Raw genomic sequence first — 22,549 nt, 5'->3', positions numbered from 1 at the left:
AGGAAAATACTGCTGCTAAACAAGGACCAGCACCAGCCCTCTTGAAAGAACTATGACCAGTAGGTACCTACAGTCTCTTTGCTTATCGCAGAGTGAAGATCTGGCTTTATCATTGCTGTACCAGGTCTCATCCTCAAGGCTGAAGACTAAGCAATTCTCATTTGATGGCAAGAGTCATACACACAGGGAATCGGACCTTTCTTATACAGGTAGCAAGATGTGGGCTTTCCACTTCGACACTTTAGCTACACTGAGTACACAGTACGTGACAGAAGAATGAGGGGGAGACCTAGGAGATGAGCAGCAAGAAAAGGCAAAGCAACTTTATCCTGTTCACTCACACTTAGGATATGCAACTTTAATCTTAAAGAAAGTCCCACATGTACAATGGAGAAAGATCCAAACCATAGGCACAACTAAAGCTCAACTGTTACCAGCTACTCTTATGTACAGCTGTATAGATTCAAAAAGGCTATTCTATGTGTATATATACAAAAGATTGTTTATACACAAAAGTCTGTACACAAGGGTCTATACATTTAGTTTTCTGCAGGAGGAATCCATAGCTGCTACCTCTACACTAGAGTATATCAGCACTTCATTCACATATCTTACAAAAACAAAAAATAGACACTTCCAGGATTAAACTGGCTTTGTCTTGCATCTAAATTTCTTCAGGCTTCACTATTCAAGCCATAATGGATCCTTTAATCTTGATGCAGACATGAGACCAGGACAGGTGCCATGTGCTTTAGTCTCTCAAAAAGAAATTTTGCACAGAGTGCTAAAAATAAAAGCCCCAAAAAACAAACAGAGGTGAAGTCCTGACTATGGACATTTTTATCCAGTCTAAAGAATCACAAGTGTCCCACCCAGTGGTCACTGTTCACTGCCGGTATTCCAGTTCATCTACACTGATGACTTTGGATGGCATGGAAGGGAGAGGCTGCTGCAAGACATCTGAACCAAACCATTTTGCAAGGCCAATGGGAGAGCCACTTCTCTGGCTGGGGCGATGGTCAAGCTGTGTGTGCCCGTGCGATAATCCAGTCCGAGACAGCACATTTTGAGGGGTTGTTTGTGCACCAGCAGGTGATCCCTGTGCTCCAGTGCCTGTGAAATGTAAAGCTATTAGAGGTGGAGTAATACATTCACCCAACACAGAGATGCGCCCTAGAGCAATCACCTGATAAGGTACATGAGCTGAATGTGGCTTTTACCCATTTTACGAGCCCACCCATTTTACTAGCCCTGGGAAATCAGACCCCACATGTTTATTCTCTTGTTAGCACTCCCATAAACTGCCTGACTCTGCCAGCTCTGGACACAACAGCATGTAGGTTTTATCTGGCAGGCCAGCATCAAATAGAATTTTATGTCAGACAGGTGGGTGGCCTCTCTGACCCAGCAAGGAAGCAAAGACTGCACACATGCTGCAAGGGACAGGATCCTTCAGTAGCAACATATATCCTGAAACTGAACGCTTCACTTGGACTTCCTTCTGGCATAAGAGCCTGCAGGGGCCAAAACTGCCCCGATGTCCACACAAGATTAGCAATGGTAATTTAGATATTCAGCAAAGTAGCTACCTGCGAAACAGGCCAACAAGTACGGTACCTGGAACAGGCTAGTCAATGTCCCAAAACTCACGCTCCTGTTTTAATTTTTAGCCTACCTGATCGCTGTAGTTGCTGTTGCATCATTGCTAGCTGCAAAGGTGTTCCAGACCGTGGGTTTAAGATGTGATGGCTGGCTGTTGGGAGTGGATAAAAAGGTTGGCCAAGGATGGGAGCAGATATTCCCTGCAAGTGAGACAGGTCCACTCCAGGAGGAAGCATACCTGTTGAACAAGAGTGAGGAAACTTCTTACCTAATAAGCATAAAGGAACTTAAAGCAAAACAAACGTTTATGTATTTAGATGGTTTGGAATTTATTGCTTGGTTTTAAAAGGTAAGTTTTGATGCAATAAACATTACCAGTAATGAGTATCAGTTCATGCTGGTCTTAACAAAGTCAGTCTTACAGAGAACATGCATTAACTTAAGGGAAAACAGTATGGATTACCTGCTTGCAGTAGAGGAAGATGTTGTGGATGAACCCCCTGTGCCAGCATTCTCTGGACCAATCCTGGATGCAGTTGATGAGCAGGTCGTACAATTGGTACATGGGGAACAAGGGGTACTTGATGAACAGGACGAAGAAAAGGGCCTCCTGGTACTGGGGAGGCCATTGTAGGAGTCTTTCTACCAGTTGATTTAGGCCTGTAGTCTTGCTCTTTGGTGCAACGATTTGCTTGGGCAAGAGGTGTGGAACATGCAGAGCGTTGCAGTGCAGGTAGTTTGGTACCTAAGGTGGGCAAAGTTTCTTGATCTGCATTCTCCACAGAACTAGACAGTAGGTTATCTGTAGCTAGAATTGAATACAACTATTATCGACCACAGCTAGAGATTACACTAATGAAAATTAAAGCTAGTAACTGGATTTGATAGCCAGGTTCCAGGACTAGCTGAACTTTAGTCATACATATTTCATAGTAAGCCTCTGTCTTTCCTGTATGCTTTTGGCCAAATTACTTTGAAACAGCAGTAAGAAGAAATATATTCCACAGAAATCCCTTCACAGCAAGCTCAAATTAGGTCACAATCAGCAGTAACTCCACCTTTAATTCTTATTTTTTCTTAGAAATTTTCAACTGGCAGCATGGATGAATCAGTCCCAAAGGAGACAGGAGGTACCAGGGATCCTCCCTAGACAAGATCATGATTTGGAGTTGTGCCAGAAATCTAGCCTGAAGTGGTTTTTCAGTTTAGATGTGTCTGGGGGTTAGCAGCAGCCTTCTATGTCTGACATCCGCTTAGCAAGATTTGGAACACCAAAGCACCTCAAGAAGCTACTTCCACAGACCATCTAGATCACTTAGACAAGGCCTAAAATATCTTTGCAGCTGAGGTAGCAGTAATAGTTGGAGTGCTAAAAGGAAGAGAGTCAACTGTGTAATAGGAACCACAAGCTACCTCTGTAGTTACCAGTACCAAGGTACAGTGTCATGGCAATTCAGCATGTTAGTCTTATTGGGTCAGGCAGTTGGTAGCAAGCATTTCCTTTTAATAGCCACTTAAATCAGTTCGAGTGACAAAATGCTTCCTTGATCTGCTACATTTAAAAAGAGCTTAACTGGTCTCAGCTTTGATAGTTCAGTTAAGGTGTCTCGAGAGGGCTGTAAGTTGCTTGTATTCAATTACTGGTATAGAGAGATACAGAAGCATTATTGTTAATATGCTTGTTCATCAAGACCACTTGTGAAGAAACAGTTTTGGTCCAGGCCTCTTAGCATCACTATTGCTCACAAACTGACAGGTAAGGAAAAAAACAGATCTAAACCCAGCACTGCTGGAAGACCACACTTGAAAGCATATCCCCTCCATAGTTCTAATCCTTCCTTTTATTACAGGCTCATTTATTTCTACACCCTCCTTGTTTCTGCAAATCAGGAATGTCTAAAGTTAGCCTAGGCTTATTATGTGCTGAAGAACTTTGATTCTATTCCAAATCTCTTGTGTGTGTGTTATTTTAAAGCCATTACAGTACCTTCATTTGGCCTCTGATTTTCATCTTTACCATCATGGACTTTCACTTTCCCAGGAACTGGCTCCTCTTTGCTTTTTTCCTTGCTCTCATACATCTTGCGAATCACCGAGGTAGGCGTAAAGGAAGGAGACAGCTGCAGAGAACATAGTAAGCAGCAGAGCCTTACTCAGTGCTGATTATCTAGGCCAAACCATCTTTAGTTGTGGGTGGACACCAATTCTAGCACATCCTTTCCATTTAAAGCTCTTTTCAGTCAGCCACTGTGTGCCTATGGGTTTACTTTCTCATTTCATAGCTTTATTCTATAGTTTAAGCACTTCTCTTTAGCTTTTGTGAAAGTCTGGTACCTTTATTAAAACCAGCAGACATTCTCAAAGTTAAGTGTACCTTAATTAGCTTGAAACAAAATACCTGAGCTGTATTTTAAATTATAGCTCTTTCCTCTTTGCTACTGGTTCGGAAGAACAGCTCAGCAGGAGTTCCTACAGAGCTACCTTATCTCTATTAACTCAGGGCTGACGGATCTGCAAAAGACTATTACCTCATTCATATTTTTTCCCCCAAAGTTACATAGCACCTGTGGAAGCCGCTCATTTGGTACACAAACAAAAGTCCTTGTTTGATTTATCAGCTGATAGTCTAGTCCTGAGCTGCAAGTACTTGACTGATTAATTGGAAAATTTAGATCAAAGCAATATTCTACACAGTACTCAAGGCAGTGAGGCAACAGCTTGGCTTTAAGATTTTATTTCAAAGTGACCCTGAAGCTCCTAGGTAGTATTCAACCTACAGACTCTTAGGTCAGTCACTTCATACCCAAAGACCAGCATTCTCTGAAGCAGCTAATGGCTTTCAGCACTTGTCTTCTGAAAACTTATGTACCAAAATATGAGGGCCCGAGTTTTCATAGTTCTCTTCCTTTGGTTTCAGAAGACCAGGTCAAGGTAGTATTAACAGTGCTTCTTCAGTTTTAGATAAGATAGTGGTCAGAAAAGGCTGTTTTCCAAAGTGAAGACATTCAGCTAAGTATGAAGTGTAATTCATTCTTGTATCACATGATCACCAATACAACGTGAATGTGATCAACTCCTATGGCCTCCCTTCTGCCCATCGATTACAACTGCTATAATCTAGTTACTGCAGACACTTTTACAGATTTTCCTACAATCATTATATGTTAGGTACTGACCATGCTAGTAATGGATGCTGTAGGGGCTGGAGAAGATGCATTCCCTCTGTGTCCTGGCGCAGGTGATTTAGTCACTCGCTGCTGCCTGTTAACAGAGAGGCAGTTAGGAAGAAGCAGCTCTACTCTCAGCACAGAAAGAAAGGCAGGACTGCCAAGAACCAATACAAGCTTGAGTGACTAGTACTAATATCTAGCAGAAGACAATACTCATGCTAAAAATCAGTTTACAGTGGTACCCTTTAAATTTTGCAGTCAGATACTTACCTGTTTCTGTAGCCATCTCTGCTTTTGTCCATTTGTGGTTTACCAAAGCCATGCTGATAGAAGTTTGCTGCCTGTATGGCTAATTCATGTGGTAATGCTAGTCCCTCTAATGCAGCTTGCTGTATTTCCAAGGGACTCATCTGAAGTAGAGTCATATAAAAAACACACAAAAAAACCACAGCCAAATGCAAACTTTGATTAAGATACTGAAGATTTACTGCTATAGTTACTAATGTCTTCAAAGTATCTGCCCACCAACAGCCATCCGGTTTAATGACAGACAATAGGAGTTTCAAAAAAATGTTGTACTTGACGTACTCTAAGCTGGGTCCAACGGCCAATGAGGTTTTGAGACTGTACTGAAATCAGACTTTGCATCCTCACACTCAGACTGAACTTAAACATAGACATCTGACTAACAGCTAAGTATGTGTTTCCACAAGTTATTTCTAAACTATACAATATAAAAAGAGATGAATACACATTAAGCAAAAAGCACTTAATCTAACCTGTGCAGCAACCGGACTCATGGGCTTCCTTACACCTGGAAATGGATCACCAAGCAATTGCTGAGAACCTTGTCCAAAACCTAAAAAAAATATTCAGTGGTATTTAAAAGAACTAAGTTTCTTTCAATATAGACAATATACATCCCCAAGTTAAACAATTCAACATGAATTAAGAATTCCTTGTGAAGACTGTCAGCTCATCCCTTAAGTCTACACAGAGCTATGTCTCTTCCTTGTCACTAGGCTGGAGAGCTACAGGGAAGCTACTGGTAGTGTTTTGCAATACAAATGGCCAAGTAGTCCCTGAAAATTACCTTCTTATACAGTAGGTGAGCACATTACTCCACACCAGAATTTACCAAGAGGTCTAGCACACTTCTACATTTTGGGGGGATTAATTTAACATTACAGACTAATAAGTAAAAAGGCATCTTGCACTCAAGAGGCAGACGCTGACCTAGTTGTCCACCAACCGCCAGGAGGTTTTTATTGTTCTGTAAAGCATTCTTTAAAACAAACTCAAGAAAAAAAAATGTTTTGCAACCAGTCTCACCAATGGGTGAAGATATTCTATGACGCAGGTAATCTGCAGAAGCAGCTCGAGTTGGAAACACAGGTGGAATAGGGGGAGAAGGTGCTCTTTGTGTCAGTAAAGAGGCTGCAGGTTCCAAACCACCTATCAGGCCACTTAGGACATTTGATGAAGCAGGTCTGGTAATGGGTGGACCAAGAAGTTCCTAAGAATAAGTAATGAAAGAATGTTCAGAATATGATCAATTTATACAAATGAGCTCATTTTACTACACTACAGGCTACACCATTTATAGCAAGTTAAGAGACAAGGTGGACTTATGCAACTAGCTACACCACTTCTGGATTGTCCTTAGAATTAGGCGCTTAGCCAGGTGTTTCATTTTCAGGTGGCAATCATGGGAAATAGCATGACAAGACAAATTTCTAAGTAAACCAAACTAGTGACTAGTTCTCTTTCCTCTCTATGGAGTCATGTCTGAGTACTGATCCCATATTTGCCTTAACTGTCTTATTTTCAAATAATTTTTCCTTTCCCATTGGGGATATGCTTTTAGGTACTTTCCCCCCCAGTAAGAAGTACCTGCAAGATGTTCTTTGATAGAGGCTGGCCTGGCATCTCTGGAGGTGACATTAAGTGGCTCTCAAGGCTCTGCTAAGAAAATTAAAACGTTGTAAGTTAGATACAATAAACATCAAACTCATTAAGAGACAATCCACATTTGTCTCAGTAACAGAAATCACTTCAACCTGTTCTGTTAGAATGACATAGGACCAGCCAAATAAGTCAAGCAAAGTTAAGGGCTGAGCTGGCTCACAGATATTCCCTAGCTAAGAAAGTGCCTAGTGCTAGACTGCATACACGTTAAGTTCAATGTGCCTTAAAGTTTGATTAAGATATATGAATTTTATATAATTGTGTAAACTGGAGATGAAACATTGGGCTAAGTGATCAACTGAAACTATGCACAAATTGAAAAGCATTCGTATATTAGAGAAATTACTTCGGATATTCTGCTATGCATCAAAATTACATGTAAACGTAAAGGGACAGCCAGAAATGAAAGTCTCAATTTAAGTGTGAAATCAGTCTGCAAATTCTTCACAGGGCCAATTTACATTCTTCACTATCTTTTAGCTAAGTGGGATGAGGCTAAAAGTCCTTGGGTATAGTTTAGCAAGAAAACCAGATGTTTTAGACTTACTCAATTGTTAGAAGTATTTTCATGGTGCCAGAAGTAGTTACGGATAGCTTTGGGTCAAGCATACTGTTTAGGCAGTTAACAGCAGGATGAAATTTCATACTACAACCTCTTCCAGTCTAAAGCTTAGTATCATCTGTTGTTTAATATTAATCTTTCAGCTAACAAATATTCAGTTTAGTTTTATCTTAGTACAAATGATTTTAAAATCCAAGTTTAAAGTATTACATTGTGCACCGACATACCTCTTAAAATGAAAAGCCGCTAAAGCAAGACAGCTGAGCTTCAGACAGGTGTTAGCTGTACACACACTACAAGCGTTTTATCAGAGTTGCCTTTTAACAGCAGCACTAAGGCAACCATTAAACTAACACTGGTGAGTCTTCCATAAAGAGTGGACTGATGATGTCTGTTATATAGACAGTACCTTTTCTACAGATGTATTTGTTTTCATTAAGTAAGGTTGAGACATGATGAGCTCAAGCATAGGAGAATCTTAAGACACTAATCAGAATGTCCTCTGTGGTAGAGGATTCTGCCTTTTCATCATACAGGATCTTTTTTGGGGCAAGTACTTACAGTCTTCAAGTCCAGATATTAATCAGTTGGATTAGATATTCGCACAGGTCCACTTTCACAGTGGCAATTATTAGACTTCTCACATAGTATTAGAGTTCTGGGGCTTTCACAAACTTAACATGAAATCAACCATGTGATTTCTGAACTGAGAAAATCCCCACTTTTAGTTACTTTGGCTAGGGAAAAATGACCAAAGCACCTCCCTTATTTCCCCATCCAAGCAACCATATTCTAATTGTAAGCCTATATTTAATACCATGCTGCTGTATCCAGTCATTGCTCACACGTTATCAGAAGGGTCGTGTACGGGATTTCAGTTCGTAACTCATGTCTTGCACAGTTGAAAAGCCAGGTGTCTGCTACTTACGTTGACTTTGGGCTGTGAAGGTAGAGTTCCACTTGCCTTCATACTGCTGACTAGTTTGTTAAACGCAGTCATATCTCCATCTTTCTTGATGTGTCTGGAGCCAGTGACATTCAGTGCTTCCTCCATTTGCTCAGCCATAAATGGAGTAGCAATCTTCCCCTCCTGATCCACTTTCAGGCCCTTCAGCCCAGCTTCAACTTCTTCCACTGAAAGTACAACTCCTGAATGTGCTGAGAAACACAGAAGAAATACTGGTAAACCATGGTTCTCTGTTTACAAGTGAGCTAATAATTCTTGTGCAGGTGTTGAATACACATTGCCTGAAAACAAGGAACAGCCAAAAGCTTATCTTCTGATATTCATAGTAGCTGTCAAACCATGTCTGACCTGTGTTTAGACCAATATTCTAATATCCAGATTAGGAGTATTGCCATACGCAGCTACACGCATGCAAGACTCCACAAGAACCCGTTTAGGCTTAACGGGTAAGTTCCCACTAGCTTTCATTTATCCTGCAAGACATGTTGTACTACATTTTATGACTTCACCTGCTTTTAATAGAGAATATTCATCTGACAACCGAGTTTGTCCTTTTTCAATTAGGAAAGTTCCATTTATATTATACTCCAGGAGGCCAGATGGTCTTACACAGCCACAGTGTAATCGATGACAAATTGCCTGAAGCTATCATAAGTAGAGAGAATACATACCTGGAAAATTTAGATACTTCAGAGACTCAGTTACACACTTAGTTTGGTGTGCATAAAGTTTGAAGTATATTTTTTGCTCAGAAATTAAAGCCACTATAAAGATTTCACTGGCATTACCAGACTAAGGTACAAGTGTTATATTAAGCAGTACTTTTTTCCTGTGTATGCATCTATATCTATCGGTGCCTGACCTCAAGGCTAGACGTGCTTTATGGACCACCTAACACACATCACAAGGTATGACACCTGAAGACAAAAGGAAGAAGACAGGAGCATGCCATGGGTTGCTGTAGCAGATGTTGGCCCAAAGAAGTAAGAACTTACTGGAAAGTTGGGCAAGAAGGTAGAGAAAAACAATGATGCAGACAGGCAGTATGGAACATGAGGGAAAATATGATGTTGGTGGAAAGGAATTGACTTGAAAACTCCACAACGCTTGAAGAACTGTACAGTATTTTACGGGAATACAGAAGCCACATCAGGTACTTCTGAGTGAATGGAAGCTTCCCCACAATTTTTTGCTCCTTCATCCTTCGGTTTGTGAGGACCAAAGTTTAAAAAGCTTTTAGCTGAAAAGTCAGACTAAGCAGAAAACAGAAAAGACTAGTAATTCTATTTAAGTCAAATTAAGAAAAAGTTCTCTACACACTAGCTGACACTCCCTACTCCTAGACTGGATGTGTAAGAATTTTTGCAGTGTTTGGATGCTTTCCTTCCTAGCTACTTCAAACAAATCAGAGTAGCATTACTTTTTGTTCAGTCCAGTTTACATGGCAATACATGCTGCTTGCCAAAGCTAAACCAATTCGGAATTAGACCTTGAGATTTCAAAGAACACATGCATTTTGTACCCTCCAGGCATGCTATGGGCCCAAACATGCAAATCCCCAACTTGGAGGTGCCCTTGAACATTAAGTTTAAAGTCAGTCCTGAACTCCGTTTAGAACAGGTGATGCTAGCAAAAGTAAATTCCAACAGGCTAAGTTCCCTGGAATCCTGTGATTCTAGTCAAGTTAGCGTAACTAAGACAAATCTGTTCTTATGTTGTAGCTCTATGCTAATTATTTAATTAATACACTGAACAGCGAGCACAGACCACTGTGCTTCAAGCACTAGCAACAGTCTTGAGAAGTTCAAGTTTACAGTATGCACTTGAAAAAAATGACAACCTCAAGCCACTCTTCATCTTTTTAGATACTGATACTCAATGGATCAATGTGATCCATTATAGACGCTTGCAAGAATGACTTAAAGTGTAAGTTTTTGCTAAAGCCAGAGTTTACATGCCACAGAGTTTCAGAGCTGACATGACCAGTCTCCAGTATGACAAACTTAAGTAAATAAATATAGACAAAGCTGGAAACTCAGATCAAGACTTGCATCATCTTAACTTATGATTATTACTGTCCAGTAGAGCAGTCTGATAGAGTCCTGATGTCATCCTGTGATTAGGATGAAAAGAATCGGTGATGATATTGACCCAGCTAAGATCTGTGGAATATCAGGGCAAGCCTCTTGCCTTGAGATACTGCATCACAAGAACTCGACAATATCTGAAGAGGCACTTACTGCTCTCTCTAAGTTTTTCCTTGTTGGCTGAAAGACTTGAGAGAAGAGGTTTTAAGTCCACTTTGGCTTTCTGTAGCATTTCTAGGATGTCCACTTTGTTTTCAGAGTGGTCTTCCAATGGAATAGGAGCAAAGTAGTTTCCAGAGTTCTGGCCAGGGGAGAGAATGGCTTGCTCTAGACCTGAAACAGCAAAACCAGGAGCACTGCGACATCAGTTTACCAACCCAATGTCTCAAGATGAACATACACTGGTAACCAACTTCAATACGTCACTGAAAAGTTAACGCCTCGCACCCCTTTGCCCAAGATCAGCTGGAATGTCATCAGGAAGCATGACAAGAACATTTATTAAAAAAAGAACTTATAGCAGCTTACTCTAAGAGCTTCTGAAAGAATGTCAGGTGCTTAAACTGTGGGAGAATTCACGATCCTAAATCTTTATCTGCCATGTTCTTATTGAGTAGAACAAAATGGAGAAGGAGGCAATCTGACCCTGCATTATCCTACATTCTTACCTGCTAGCCTCTCCAGTTCCTCATGTGGTGTAGATCTCAAGCTGCTTGACCGACTTCCAGAACGACTAGGATTAGAAAACCACCTGCTGAACCTGCTGGCAGACACTGAACCTTCCCCCAGCACATCCTCTATCATCTAGATTACGAGGGGAAGAAAAAAAGAAGATAATCTTAACAGAAGCAAGATCAGCAACATCTTTGAGAAGCTCTACTATACAACGAAGATTCTCCTGCTACAGACAACTAGATGCTGCTCCCACAGTTTAGAAGCTTTGAACTGCTTTTTTCCTTCCAATATGGCAACATTCGTGTAGTCAGTTCACATAATCCATCATACATCTTTATAATTATACCAAGTATTTGTTCAGAGTAAAACTGTAACTGAAACAATATAACAAGAGCGTCCAAAGACCATTAACTACGCCATTTTGAAGTGGATGTGTCAAAAATTGAGAAGCATTTGCCATAAGAATTAAAACAAATTATAACTAGTAATTCTGACAGTCAGATGGCTCAAGGCTGGTCCCTATCACTGGACAGGAGTACTCTGATCTGTTGGATTTTCTGCAATCATGATTCACTTTAGCCCCAGTTCTGGCCAAGGACAGTGCCTGGTATGAACCACAAAGACCACTCCCTGACTTGCGAGCGTCCCACAACAGCTGGGAGAGAAAGCCAGAAGCTAAGGGCTACTTGCTTGCACCTCCCATGCTGAACCGTTCTGGGAATGAGGGGGTTGCATTCTTCAAGTCAACGGAGTTTGCATCATCAGCAGAGTACTGGCAGCTAGCACCTTCTCCCTCCAGGCAGGACTGAGGTCACTGCGCAGTACTTCATAGAGTTAGTCTGTCAGAAGTCACTACAGTTTATAGTGACTGTTTTTCTTTGCTAATCATTACAAGTATTTAGAAAACAGCGCATTATAAAATTTAACTCAAACTAAAGCTTCTCCTATCTTGCAAGACAGCATCCAGTTAAAAGCCTGCTCAGTAAGCACAGATGCCATTTCGCCATGCAGCATGATTACTTTCAGACAAAAGAATGAACAGCTTCCTTCTGACAGAGGAGCTGTTTTCCCCAAAACAAGGAGCACTCAACACTATTTACAACAGCAAAACCAAGATAGTATTTATCCATTTGGTTTTGATTGTTTGAATCTAGCATGTTACAAGAATTATGACAGTTATGTAAGGAAATGTACAAGTTACTGTAATACTTGTCACAGATGTATCACCAATACAGAGAAAGATTACTACAATATGCTCTGGCTAGTCTGAAACTCACTTTTTTGACAAATTATAACATCTGCCCCCTGAAGTTTCATCAGTGGATATTTTGCGACTTGGGAATTCCAAGGAGTCACCATCTTGCAGATATACTGAAAATCAGGCTGTCAAGTCTAAAGACGTATCATTTACATCTTTTATAGGGAGAACAAACTCTCCACTATGTACTTGTTGAATTACTGCCACTGTATGATGAACCTTTTCAATGCAAGCAGCTTTTCCACATTAAAGACTAGGTCAGGATTCTATTTTTTTCAACCTTAACATTTCTAAGCTGTTTATCAGGTCGTTTTTGGTTTGTTGTTTTTTTTTTTAAATTTGTATTCTGACAGTAAACACAATTTACCTTTCTACAACACTAAGCCTTTTTACTCAAATTCTATCTATAATCAGTTATACTATCTAGAACAGTCAATAGTAGCTTTTCTTCCTAGTAATGGAGGGGTCAGAATAGAAACATCATCAGTTTATGAATTAGGCCCATGCTTAGTCAGTACTTGCTGGACCTGCTTACCCCTTCTTGTGGTAAAGGGGAAAAAGCATGCCGAGATACAGATCGGTTACAGCTTTCAGACTAAAAACAGTGAACACCAACCATCTACTATTACCCTCTAGAGATCAGATGTTCAAGAACTGCACACTACCAACAGGACTACCAGAATCCCCATCAAATCATGGCTGGAGGTAAAAAAAAAAAATCCACTGTTGGAAGAAACTGGTGGTGCAAGTGCCAGTATTCTTCTTCATAGTCTTGTTACTAGCCCCTAGGTATCAGTGGCATCCCACATATGACTTGGGCTACACTGAGTATCTACCAGTCACATCAATAACGTTGTTAAACATGCTTTCTTTGACTGAATTAGTAGGCTATATTTGTTTTTCCAACTCAGTAGTAATAGTTCTAAATAGTGAATTAACCACTACACAGAGGTTTAAGTAATAAAGATTCAAACCCTTTCAGACATACATCCTTTCAGCTGTACTACCGGTATTGATAACAATGCAACTATATGTCAGAGACAGTGTTCATCAGGTGTCTCCAGGCTTACTGCCTTCCAGGAAGCTTGCACAAAACATCCATTTGCTGCAATTCCCAGACTTTGCTGCAAGAGGTTGTTTTCAGCTATGCTAAATTTGTACAGTGAATCTCCTCTAAACGTATCTGTAATAATTCCAAAGATGATCCTTTTAGGATGCTGATTTTGAGTCTTCAAGTAATGATCAAAAGAAAGGAACAATAATCAGCTGCTTTGCCTCATGCGTTTTCTTTGGAGATGGAGCCAGTCCCAGGGATAACACTTCAGAAGTAACATCCTAACACTCCAAAGCTAAATCTCTGCAAATTAATCTCAGACTTACACACTCCATAAAGCAACTTCCACAAAGCAAGAAGTTTTAGCTTTCACTCAATGCGGCAGCAGCAAAAAATGCTTCTCACCAATACAGCCAGTCTTAAAAAAACCAAGACAACAAAACCAACACCTCACCGAAGCCAGGCCAGGAACACTTTTATCCAAGTTAAAAAACTCATTGAAGTCAAACTCTCCTGGAGCTGGTTCTTGTAAAACGGCTTCCCTAGGAACTTCTTGATCTGCCGGAGTTTCATTGGCAAGGACAGTTTGCACTTCATCCTCTTCTGCCACTCCACCATTGCATTCTATCCCTTAAAAAGAAAAATCAAGGGATTGCTGAGTCACTGAACTTGATTCTTTCCTGTGGGAACAGTGCCTAACAGTTTTTCCTATACTTCTAATTCCTAACAGCATTTGCCTAGGAATTAGAAGTATAGGATCAAAGTAACCTACGCATCCATGTCATATTCCATCAGTTATATTGTGCTGGCTGCAGCCTGCCACAACAGGAACTAGCACCCACTAGAACTCATAGCACAGAGCTTCTAGTTTGTAATTAAGACTATCTCCTTCAAGAAAATATGAATTGCTATTGAATCATGCATGAACAACTGCATCCTGATCAAGCCAGGAAACACAAAGAACCTGTCAGACTTTGTCACACCAAACAGATACAGCCAATACAGCAAGTTAACAGCTGCTGCTTTCCCCCCTCGCCATCAAGAATCCTTTGGCAGCTCCTGTCTTCTTCCTAAGTGCCCCAGAGAGCAGACTCCCTGAAAGCTGGTACTTGACATGAGTTCTTAATACTGTCAACATACGACAAATATTGCTCCTACTCCTCCAGCAGGAGCAAAGCACGTGTCATTTTAAAGACTCAACAAGCTTGGATGGGTGCTGCAAAAAAAGCGGTAACATGACTACAAACCTAGTATACTTGGAACTGTCCTACATTTTAGTTAAGTGAATACACAACTAAAGCTGAACTCTTCGGGTTTGTTGCCCACTGCAGAATTTCTAGCATTAAGAAGTCATCTTTTCTCTTGCCTCAGAGAAGTTTATACAACAGTTTTTACAGTGGTAATAACAAACATAGACTTGAAGTCCAATGACTGCAGACAAATTCAGACAGGCTCCAAATTCAGCTTAAAACTATGTAACTGGCAGCTTTATGTCCAGCTCAGTGTTCCTAATGTTAGTATTACTTGAAGGAAAAAATATTTCAAGTACCTCAGAACATTAGCTTAATTTAAACCAAGCCCTTAGCACCAGATATGAATATGGTATGTAGATATGATACAGAAATGGACAAGACCCTTTTAATAGCCTACAGATTCCCAATGTCATTCAACCACCACACAAGGCTTTTCCCCCTAACCTCTCCATCCTGTCTTTCTTTTGACTGAATAGCATTTTATCACTTAAAAGGTATTTACAATCTGAAAGATCAATCACAGGCCTTACATCTTGTGCTTCAGGATAACCAAAAGCTACGCAAGTTTAAGATAAAGGTTGCTAAGCTGCATTACTCCTTACACTTGCCTGGATCTGTAACAATCACCTCTCTATCCAGCAATATGCCATACCAGCAGACAAGCAAAGCTTTTGTCAAATTTGCCATTACCTTCTTTTAGTGAGGCCGTGCGTCGCCTTGTGCGTTTTCTCCCTTTGTGATCTTCCTCCAAAATTTTATCATCAAAGCCTGTGAGCTCAATGGTTTCAGACTGACTTGTAGGACCAGCAGAGAACCACTCAGGTTCCTCTTCAGTGTAAGAGTCATTCCTTCTTCGCTCCCCAAAGACACGCTTGCTGTCACCAAATTCCCTCTGAAGTGGGATATTAGAAACATTAACCACAAAATGCTGTTTCATAAGATTCCTCCCTGACCTCCAAAGCAAATGACAACTTTTTCACACCAGTTCTGGGTGTTTTGTGGTTTTGTTTTTCTTTTTTAAGGTTTATATGCACACTCTGCATGCTCAGTAAGCTTTTAAACATCACAGTTGAATTGCTGCTTCATTACACTGCAGGCTATTGGTCTGCAAGTGCCTGTATAAACTCAGTTTTGTATCCTGAGAGTATGCTAGTGGTTCCTCCTTTTTTAAAAAAAATTTAAAATGCCTGAAAGCATGGAAAGCTTCCATCTGATGAGGTTAAAGACAATGCTCACAGACAACTGCTAGGTCAAGAACTACAAATGAACTATTAGATTTTTGAGTATCTTGCTATTAAGTCTACCACAGGCAAGGTTTGTAACATACACAGTTTTAGATGCATCCCAGTTGAGCTGTCCAAAGGATTGAAAACTAAGTTTTTGAAGCACTGAGTGCGCACCCTTTACACCATAAAGGTGCTTTTAAGAAGAAATGGCCTACTTGTGTGGAACACTTAACTGCTGTATGCAGTTAACCTGCCCCTATTGCTTTCAGCACAAAGCATCCAAAACCTCCAATTTAATACGCGATCAAGACAAGAAAGAACAAACCCTGAAGCGTTTATCTTTGTAGTCCCTCTCACGATCTCGGTCTCTTGCATCTCTAGAATCACGTAGGTCTTTTTCACCACCCCGGTGGTCTTTATCAAAGTTGCGAGAAGAGATAATTCTTCCGCTGCCAATCCTACGGCCACCAATAACACGGACACCATCATTCTCCTTTTCTAATGGGCTCCCTGCTCGACGTGAGCTAATAGCTGCAGTTACATGACAGCCGCCTCCAAAGCTTCGCCTTTGTGGACTTAAGACTACATCCAAGTCATCTTCTTTCACTCGTTCTCTTGGATCTACAAGTCAACGACCACACAAAAAGCATTGAATTTAATGTCTTAATACAAGCAGTTATCTGTATAATAGCCTTCTGTTCCATAGCCTTGCTGCTGTCTCAAGAGTTTGAGGGAAGACACTCATGATTTATTTTTGCGAAGCTAACCTAGATGAGACCGCAGGAAGTGTGAAGGAAAAAAATTAAGTTTTTTTTGGATATTGAGGAATCATTGTGGTCTCCTAGGAAGTACCTGCTTTCCCACGATAGACCTTTTAAGTACTCAGTCTTGAATTGCAGGGAAATTGTCCCCCGCACTTGCATTATTCCATATGTATTTACTCTTACATACCAAGAATAGTAGGATATGATAACTGACTGCTCCCTAAGTCTGTTCTTAGGTAAGTTACCAGAATACCAGAAACTAGACTATAGTCGGAGCAACCAAGAATTCCTTGATGCTTATTCCATGCAGTCAAACAATTTTCAGAGACTTTCTTTGGTCTCCTTTGTGTCATCCCAAAGGACAGGTTTTGCCAACAGCCTATGTTCAGTTTTGAGTCTTGTGCTATAAGAACACACTTACCTACTATCCTACGCATAAGAGAAGTCCTATCTGAATCCAAGTCTTTTTTAAAGCTTTCCACTGGTGAAGTTCTTCCTGAACTCGGATATAAAGATGCATGCCACTTCTCTGGATCCCAGACACCATCACTATGGAAATAAAATTGCAGGATTGTTTACTACTTGTAGTCTAATCAATAATTTATACTACTGCTGCTGAAAACCTAGGACTCACTGACAAGCAATCTGTACAAGTGAAATATCTTTCATACACAACTTCCGAATCTTTGCCTCCCTATACATTATTACCTCATACATGGTATTCTGGATCCCTTCTGCAACAGTGAGGAAGTATAATACCCAGCATCATATTATAAAAGGGACAACACATGGACATGTCCCACTAATTATTGCTGAAGTTTGCCTGATACACTGAAAAATAGCTCCAATAGATCATATGCTGCTATTCTCAAGCATTCAGAGAATTTTACCTCAGTCTCATACTTCTTTTACAATAAATTCATATGAATAGTAAAGGTACTTCTGTTTAGCAAAACTACAAGAATACTCTCGCCTTCATTTTCAAATGAGGTACACTGTCATCATGGGAGAGTAATCCATCAAGCAAGTCAGCTTGTTGCAACATGACCTAGTCAGTCTGTGCTATACAGCCATCTATATTCTTGGTAGTTTTTCCTGCAAGTCTGCTAGACTTCTGTTGTGTGAAGTTACTTTTCTGCTGGATCGCATGTTATAATCTTTGTTCAAAGCACAAAATTTCTAGCCAGAGCATTAAGCCTTTCCCAGCAGATTAGTACTTCTGAAAACACTGTCATACACTGAACTCTTGAGCATATAGATCTTGCATCAACATAAGTGCACTTCTTAGCTAAGAACTTTTGGCAATATAAACTTTTATTTTGAAAGAAATGTATATAGTTTTTGTATAATCAAGAAGATACCTGTCATATTTTTCAGAAAGACAAGAAGGTCTTTGCTTAGAGTAAGGACGCTCTTTAATATCCAGTAGTTCCTCCTAGAAAAAGCAAGAAGTTAGTTCCAACACTCACCCAGATGAGATTCAAGTGACCCAAAATATCTATTCCAGACTGCCTGTTCAATTTAGTGTTTTAATTTGACAACTCAAGTTTCCCAATATGTTGATTCATTTCCTGCGAAATACTGCAGTGAAAAGTTGACATTAGACAGCAAGTTTATTTTTTAGTTCTTCTACCAGCAGCCACTAAGCCAACACTTATTTGAAGCACTAAGCCTTACTAAGTCAGGTTCAGTCCTCATTAACACTTCAAAGGCTGTTCACATCATACATGTTTACCTATTCACTTCCCTGGACAGTTCAGTTTATAAGCAAGACAGGCATCTTTGATACTGCAGCTAGTGAGTGCTCAAGATGGAATCAAAATTGCTATGTTTAACACTATGTAAGATTCAGCAGGTAAAAAAAGCATTACCACAATACCAGTTACTAATGTACATCTGGAGATTCCAGACAAGCTTGCCATTTCTGACCACCACCAATTCCAAGATATCTAAATGTGCATTATACAATTATCCACTCCACCCAAGACCAAATCAACGCTGAATGATTCCTTCAGTTTTCCCACTTTCTACCAGCTTTCAAATAAAGTCCTTCATTTACTGTTATTGCACACCCCTGTGCAGTTAGTCATTTGAGGCAGACTAATAATCAATCTCATTGCAGTTCGCTACATTTAAAAAGCGTTATTAATGGTGTGATCATCAGTGCTTTGAATCATCATTAACTGGGCTGCAGTCAAGACGTACATTTCTAATTAAACTTACTCATTTTCCCTAGATTACCTTTATTCAATCTGCCTCATTCCCAACTGCACAAAAAAACAATCAGTGGGCAGCTGGAAGGATAAAGAAATCCTAACAGCAGACACTACACATCAGCCAAGCTGAAGGAAATCTCTTTACCTTTTTCCCCAGAATACAATCTCCTCTAGAGCTTTTACATCATTATCCCCATGTGATTAAAATCAGTTCATTAGCTATGTGAGCTTGATACTTGAAAGTTTCCAGATGGCAGCTTGATAGCTGGACAAAACCTTAATATGCACACACACATCCAAGCATCACCTTGTACTCATCTTCAGCAAAAAGAGTTCCATTAAAGGGAGGGAGACTGGCCTCTCTGCCCACAGCTTCCCAAAATAAATCTTGATCTATGGGGAACATCAGTGCTGTAACACTATCACAGCCTGATGCAGACCTCACAAGCATTAACAGCACTGCCCATCGCCAGCCTGGAAACTCACTGTTTTGCTGGCCACGAGAGGGAGTCCATAGACTCAGTCAGATGCTACTGCAATTCTTCCACTGAAGTGAGGAAAATTTGAATTGTTTCTTGGCTTTCGCTCATTAGCTGTGCCCCCTTGGACCAACAGCTTCCAGAGAACTAGAAAAGACACAGCTTGGACTATATAACACTCTCATAATAGATGAGATTGACACGGGCACTTCCAGTGTTTTCATTTTTTTAATTCACACACTAGTACTTTTCATTGGGGGGGCAGAAAGTATTTAGCTGTTATTAAACAGTTTTATTCAAACAGTTTAGAAGGATTCACAGTATGAGCCAATTGTTTTCCTACTGGTAGTAAATGAATATAAACTGTTAAAGGAAATCAGTCCCTTCTCCAAATCAGCAGCACATGTCCTGAAACAGTGTTCCTCCCATCCCCAATTAGTAGGATACTGGATCATGTGAAAATGCCTTATGATGTTGATTACACAAAAACCTTAAAACAGCTATACTTAAAGATGCTACTTGTAAAAAAACATACCCACACATTATGCAAGATATTTTAACACAGATTGGTTTCTGGCGTTTCGTGACTTCAGCCTCCTTGGAAACCAACAGATAAACAAGACTGGATGCATTCTGGTACTAGTTCTGCAATTTTGTCCTGATCAGAAACTATAGGTACCAAATTAACAAAACTTAAGCTACAAATGCATCAGTTCCAGCGTACAGCTACTACCAGCACTAGCTGAACACTGCCCCAGAAAAGCAAGCAGAATTTGAAGTTGCATTCAGTTACTACTCTTGAGAGGGAGCTGGGCAAGACTGAACCAATATAGATACCGCTTTTCCATCGGCAAAAGCTTAAAGACAGCTCCTCTCCCTCACTTTATAGTTAATTGAATAACAAGCTCTGAACAATAGTATACATCACATCTCAGAAGGTTAAGTGTACATCTTGCCTAAGAAGTTAGAATTAGAATGCCATACTACTCCCCTGTAAGGTTTGCCCATTCTGACATACTTGGTTTATTGTTGATGTCTAGCCCTACTATCTCAAGAGAACAGAGCCGCAGTGATAATTTTTCTTCTTTTACAAACAGCCTACTGGGAAGCTAACAGTTCAAAATTCCTCAAGTAAGATAACAGTCAGCAACAGTACACTGTCTCACCCTGTTCCACACTTCAGGCCATTTGTTGCAAAGTATCTTAATAGATTCCCACAAAGCAATGACCACCTGTTCCCACAGCTTTCAGCAATGGGAAAATCAGCCACCATTAAAGACTCTTTCTAAAAGCATGTTTCAGCAGTGGTACCAAAACCCTAAACAAGATCTGAACCTTAAAGCCCACAGCATATCACACTCACTTAGTACTAAAAGAATCTTTATTTGCAAAAATTTAGTTATTGCTCTTCCACCCATACATATATTTAGATATCACAGCAAAACAAAAGCACCTGTGTTAAAAGTTTTAACACTAAGCATTGGTTGGAGTCCTAAGTGCTTAGGCTTCCAGCAGCCAAATATGAGCTATTCCAAGATTACAAAAGGCATCTTAGTAAACACATTAAAGCTCCTGAGTAAGATCTGGTGTGCTCTATGTTTCAAGGAGGGGGCATCTGCTATAAGGAAACATTTTGGTCAGCTTCTTAAAGGAACATCGCTGAAAGCGGAACTAGAACTATGAAGTACAAGTGCTTGAGAAAGCTGGTAGAACAACATACTTCAGTCTCTACCATAATCTCTCCAGCACATGCTCCGGGGTGCTCAGATATTAAAATAAGGTGGTGGGAATCAGAAGTATATCATGGACAGGATTGCAATGCTACATCACATTTAGCAAGCTGCTCATTTTACACCATCTTGCAAATCCTAATCCAGGCAAAGGCTTTTCAGCCTCCACCTCCCACTCTCCCCCTGTGACCAAGAGCTCCACACACAACTTCAAGAACGGGGAGAGAGCTAACCTTCGTGTAACGATGCGGGTATTTTGTTGTAACTCTGCTCAGCTCCAGGAAAGCATCACCGTTCTCAGCTTCTGTTACGCCTCCTCTTTTATCCATGGTTACTTCAAAGCCTTTGACCGCGGACCTAATTAAACAAAACCAAGCCGTCAGATTTGGAGACGTGCATCTCTAGCGGGCGCGTTTTCCTTCCGGCCTCTGACTTACCAGTGCCGGGACACGAGAGAGAAGCAGCGCATTCCCTGGCAGCGCCTTTTCTTCTCTACTCGTAGCTGCCCCCACGCCGGCCAAGCCGCGCTCGCCGAAGCGCCCAGCCCGCTCCCGCGGCCCGGCGGGACGCGCCCCACGCCCCGGCACGGCAGCCCAGCGCCTAAGCAGCTTTAGCACAACAAAGATCCCTCCGTGGGCACGACCGGGACAAGAGCTGCCGGGCGTCAGGGCCGGGCCGGCGGCAGCGGGGCCGCCGGGACATCATCCCCCGCCCCGCCACCCTGCCTCACCCCCCACCGCCGCCGCGGCGCCCGGAGGGGACGGGTGCCACTCGCGTGGCGGCGGGGGCAGCGCGGCCCGCGGCGCGGCCGAGGCCCCGTCCCAAAGCACCGGAGCGGCGGCGGGGCAGGTGACTCAGCGGATCCTCACCTGCGCCGCCGCCTCCCTCCCCAGTCCTGCGCCCAGGCGGCCGGACTCACCGCGCCGGCGGCGGGGTCTCCCGACGGCACTCCGCTCCGCTGAAGGCCTTACCGCCGCCCGCGGCGTTTCCTCTCCCGGCCACCGGCTCCGCTTGGCCCCTGCCCGCCCCCCCCGGCGGCGCCCTGCGCCGCGCGCGCCCTTCTTGCGCGCCACACGCGCCCCGGGCCGGCGCCGTCCCCCGCCCGCCTCCGCTCGCGCGGCTCCGGCCCCCTCCGCGCTGGCTCGCGCGCCCGCTCCCTATTCGCCCGACTCTGTCTCTCCTCAGCCGCCGTAACCGGGGCCTTCCGCTGCCCACCCCGCACCCATTTAATGGCCCGCGCGCAGGCGCGGCGGCGGGGGCGCGCACCGGGGCTCCCCCGCGCGGCGCCTGACCGGGAAAGGCGGGCGGCGGCGGCGGGGCCGCGCTCGCCCCCCTCGCTGGCGGCGTGTGCCCGCCGCGGGTTAGCCCGCCGAGCCGTCGTCTCACCTTGCGAGCGCTGCGGTGGGTGAGGAAAGGCTCGGGGCGCCCCGAGGGCCCGCAGGCACTCTCGGCGGGCAGCCCTGCGGGGGAGGCGGCCGCCGGGAGCAGCGGCGGCGGGACGTGGTGCGCGCCATGTGCCGGGCGTGGGGCACCGGGCG

The 22,549-nt window shown here is 42.3% G+C and overlaps 1 protein-coding gene across 1 annotated transcript; it reads right to left on the bottom strand.

The window, feature by feature from the left end:
* Positions 1-886: 886 nt before the first annotated feature.
* Positions 887-21,340, bottom strand: EIF4ENIF1 (eukaryotic translation initiation factor 4E nuclear import factor 1; the record flags this gene model as incomplete). The annotated part of the gene is made up of 18 exons (XM_082007489.1): positions 887-1,128; positions 1,676-1,840; positions 2,066-2,404; positions 3,590-3,722; positions 4,779-4,863; positions 5,043-5,182; positions 5,552-5,631; positions 6,105-6,288; positions 6,666-6,737; positions 8,231-8,460; positions 10,510-10,689; positions 11,025-11,160; positions 13,798-13,973; positions 15,287-15,488; positions 16,148-16,443; positions 17,008-17,135; positions 17,948-18,021; positions 21,245-21,340. 18 exons carry the CDS (start codon positions 21,338-21,340, stop codon positions 887-889), a joined length of 2,958 nt encoding a protein of 985 aa, XP_081863615.1.
* Between the last annotated feature and the right edge of the window lie 1,209 nt (positions 21,341-22,549).

The sequence above is a fragment of the Phaethon aethereus genome (assembly GCF_964289735.1).
Source record: "Phaethon aethereus genome assembly, chromosome: 17".
Taxonomy (NCBI): Eukaryota; Metazoa; Chordata; class Aves; order Phaethontiformes; family Phaethontidae; genus Phaethon; species Phaethon aethereus.
This window is presented reverse-complemented; position numbering and strand designations above follow the sequence as displayed.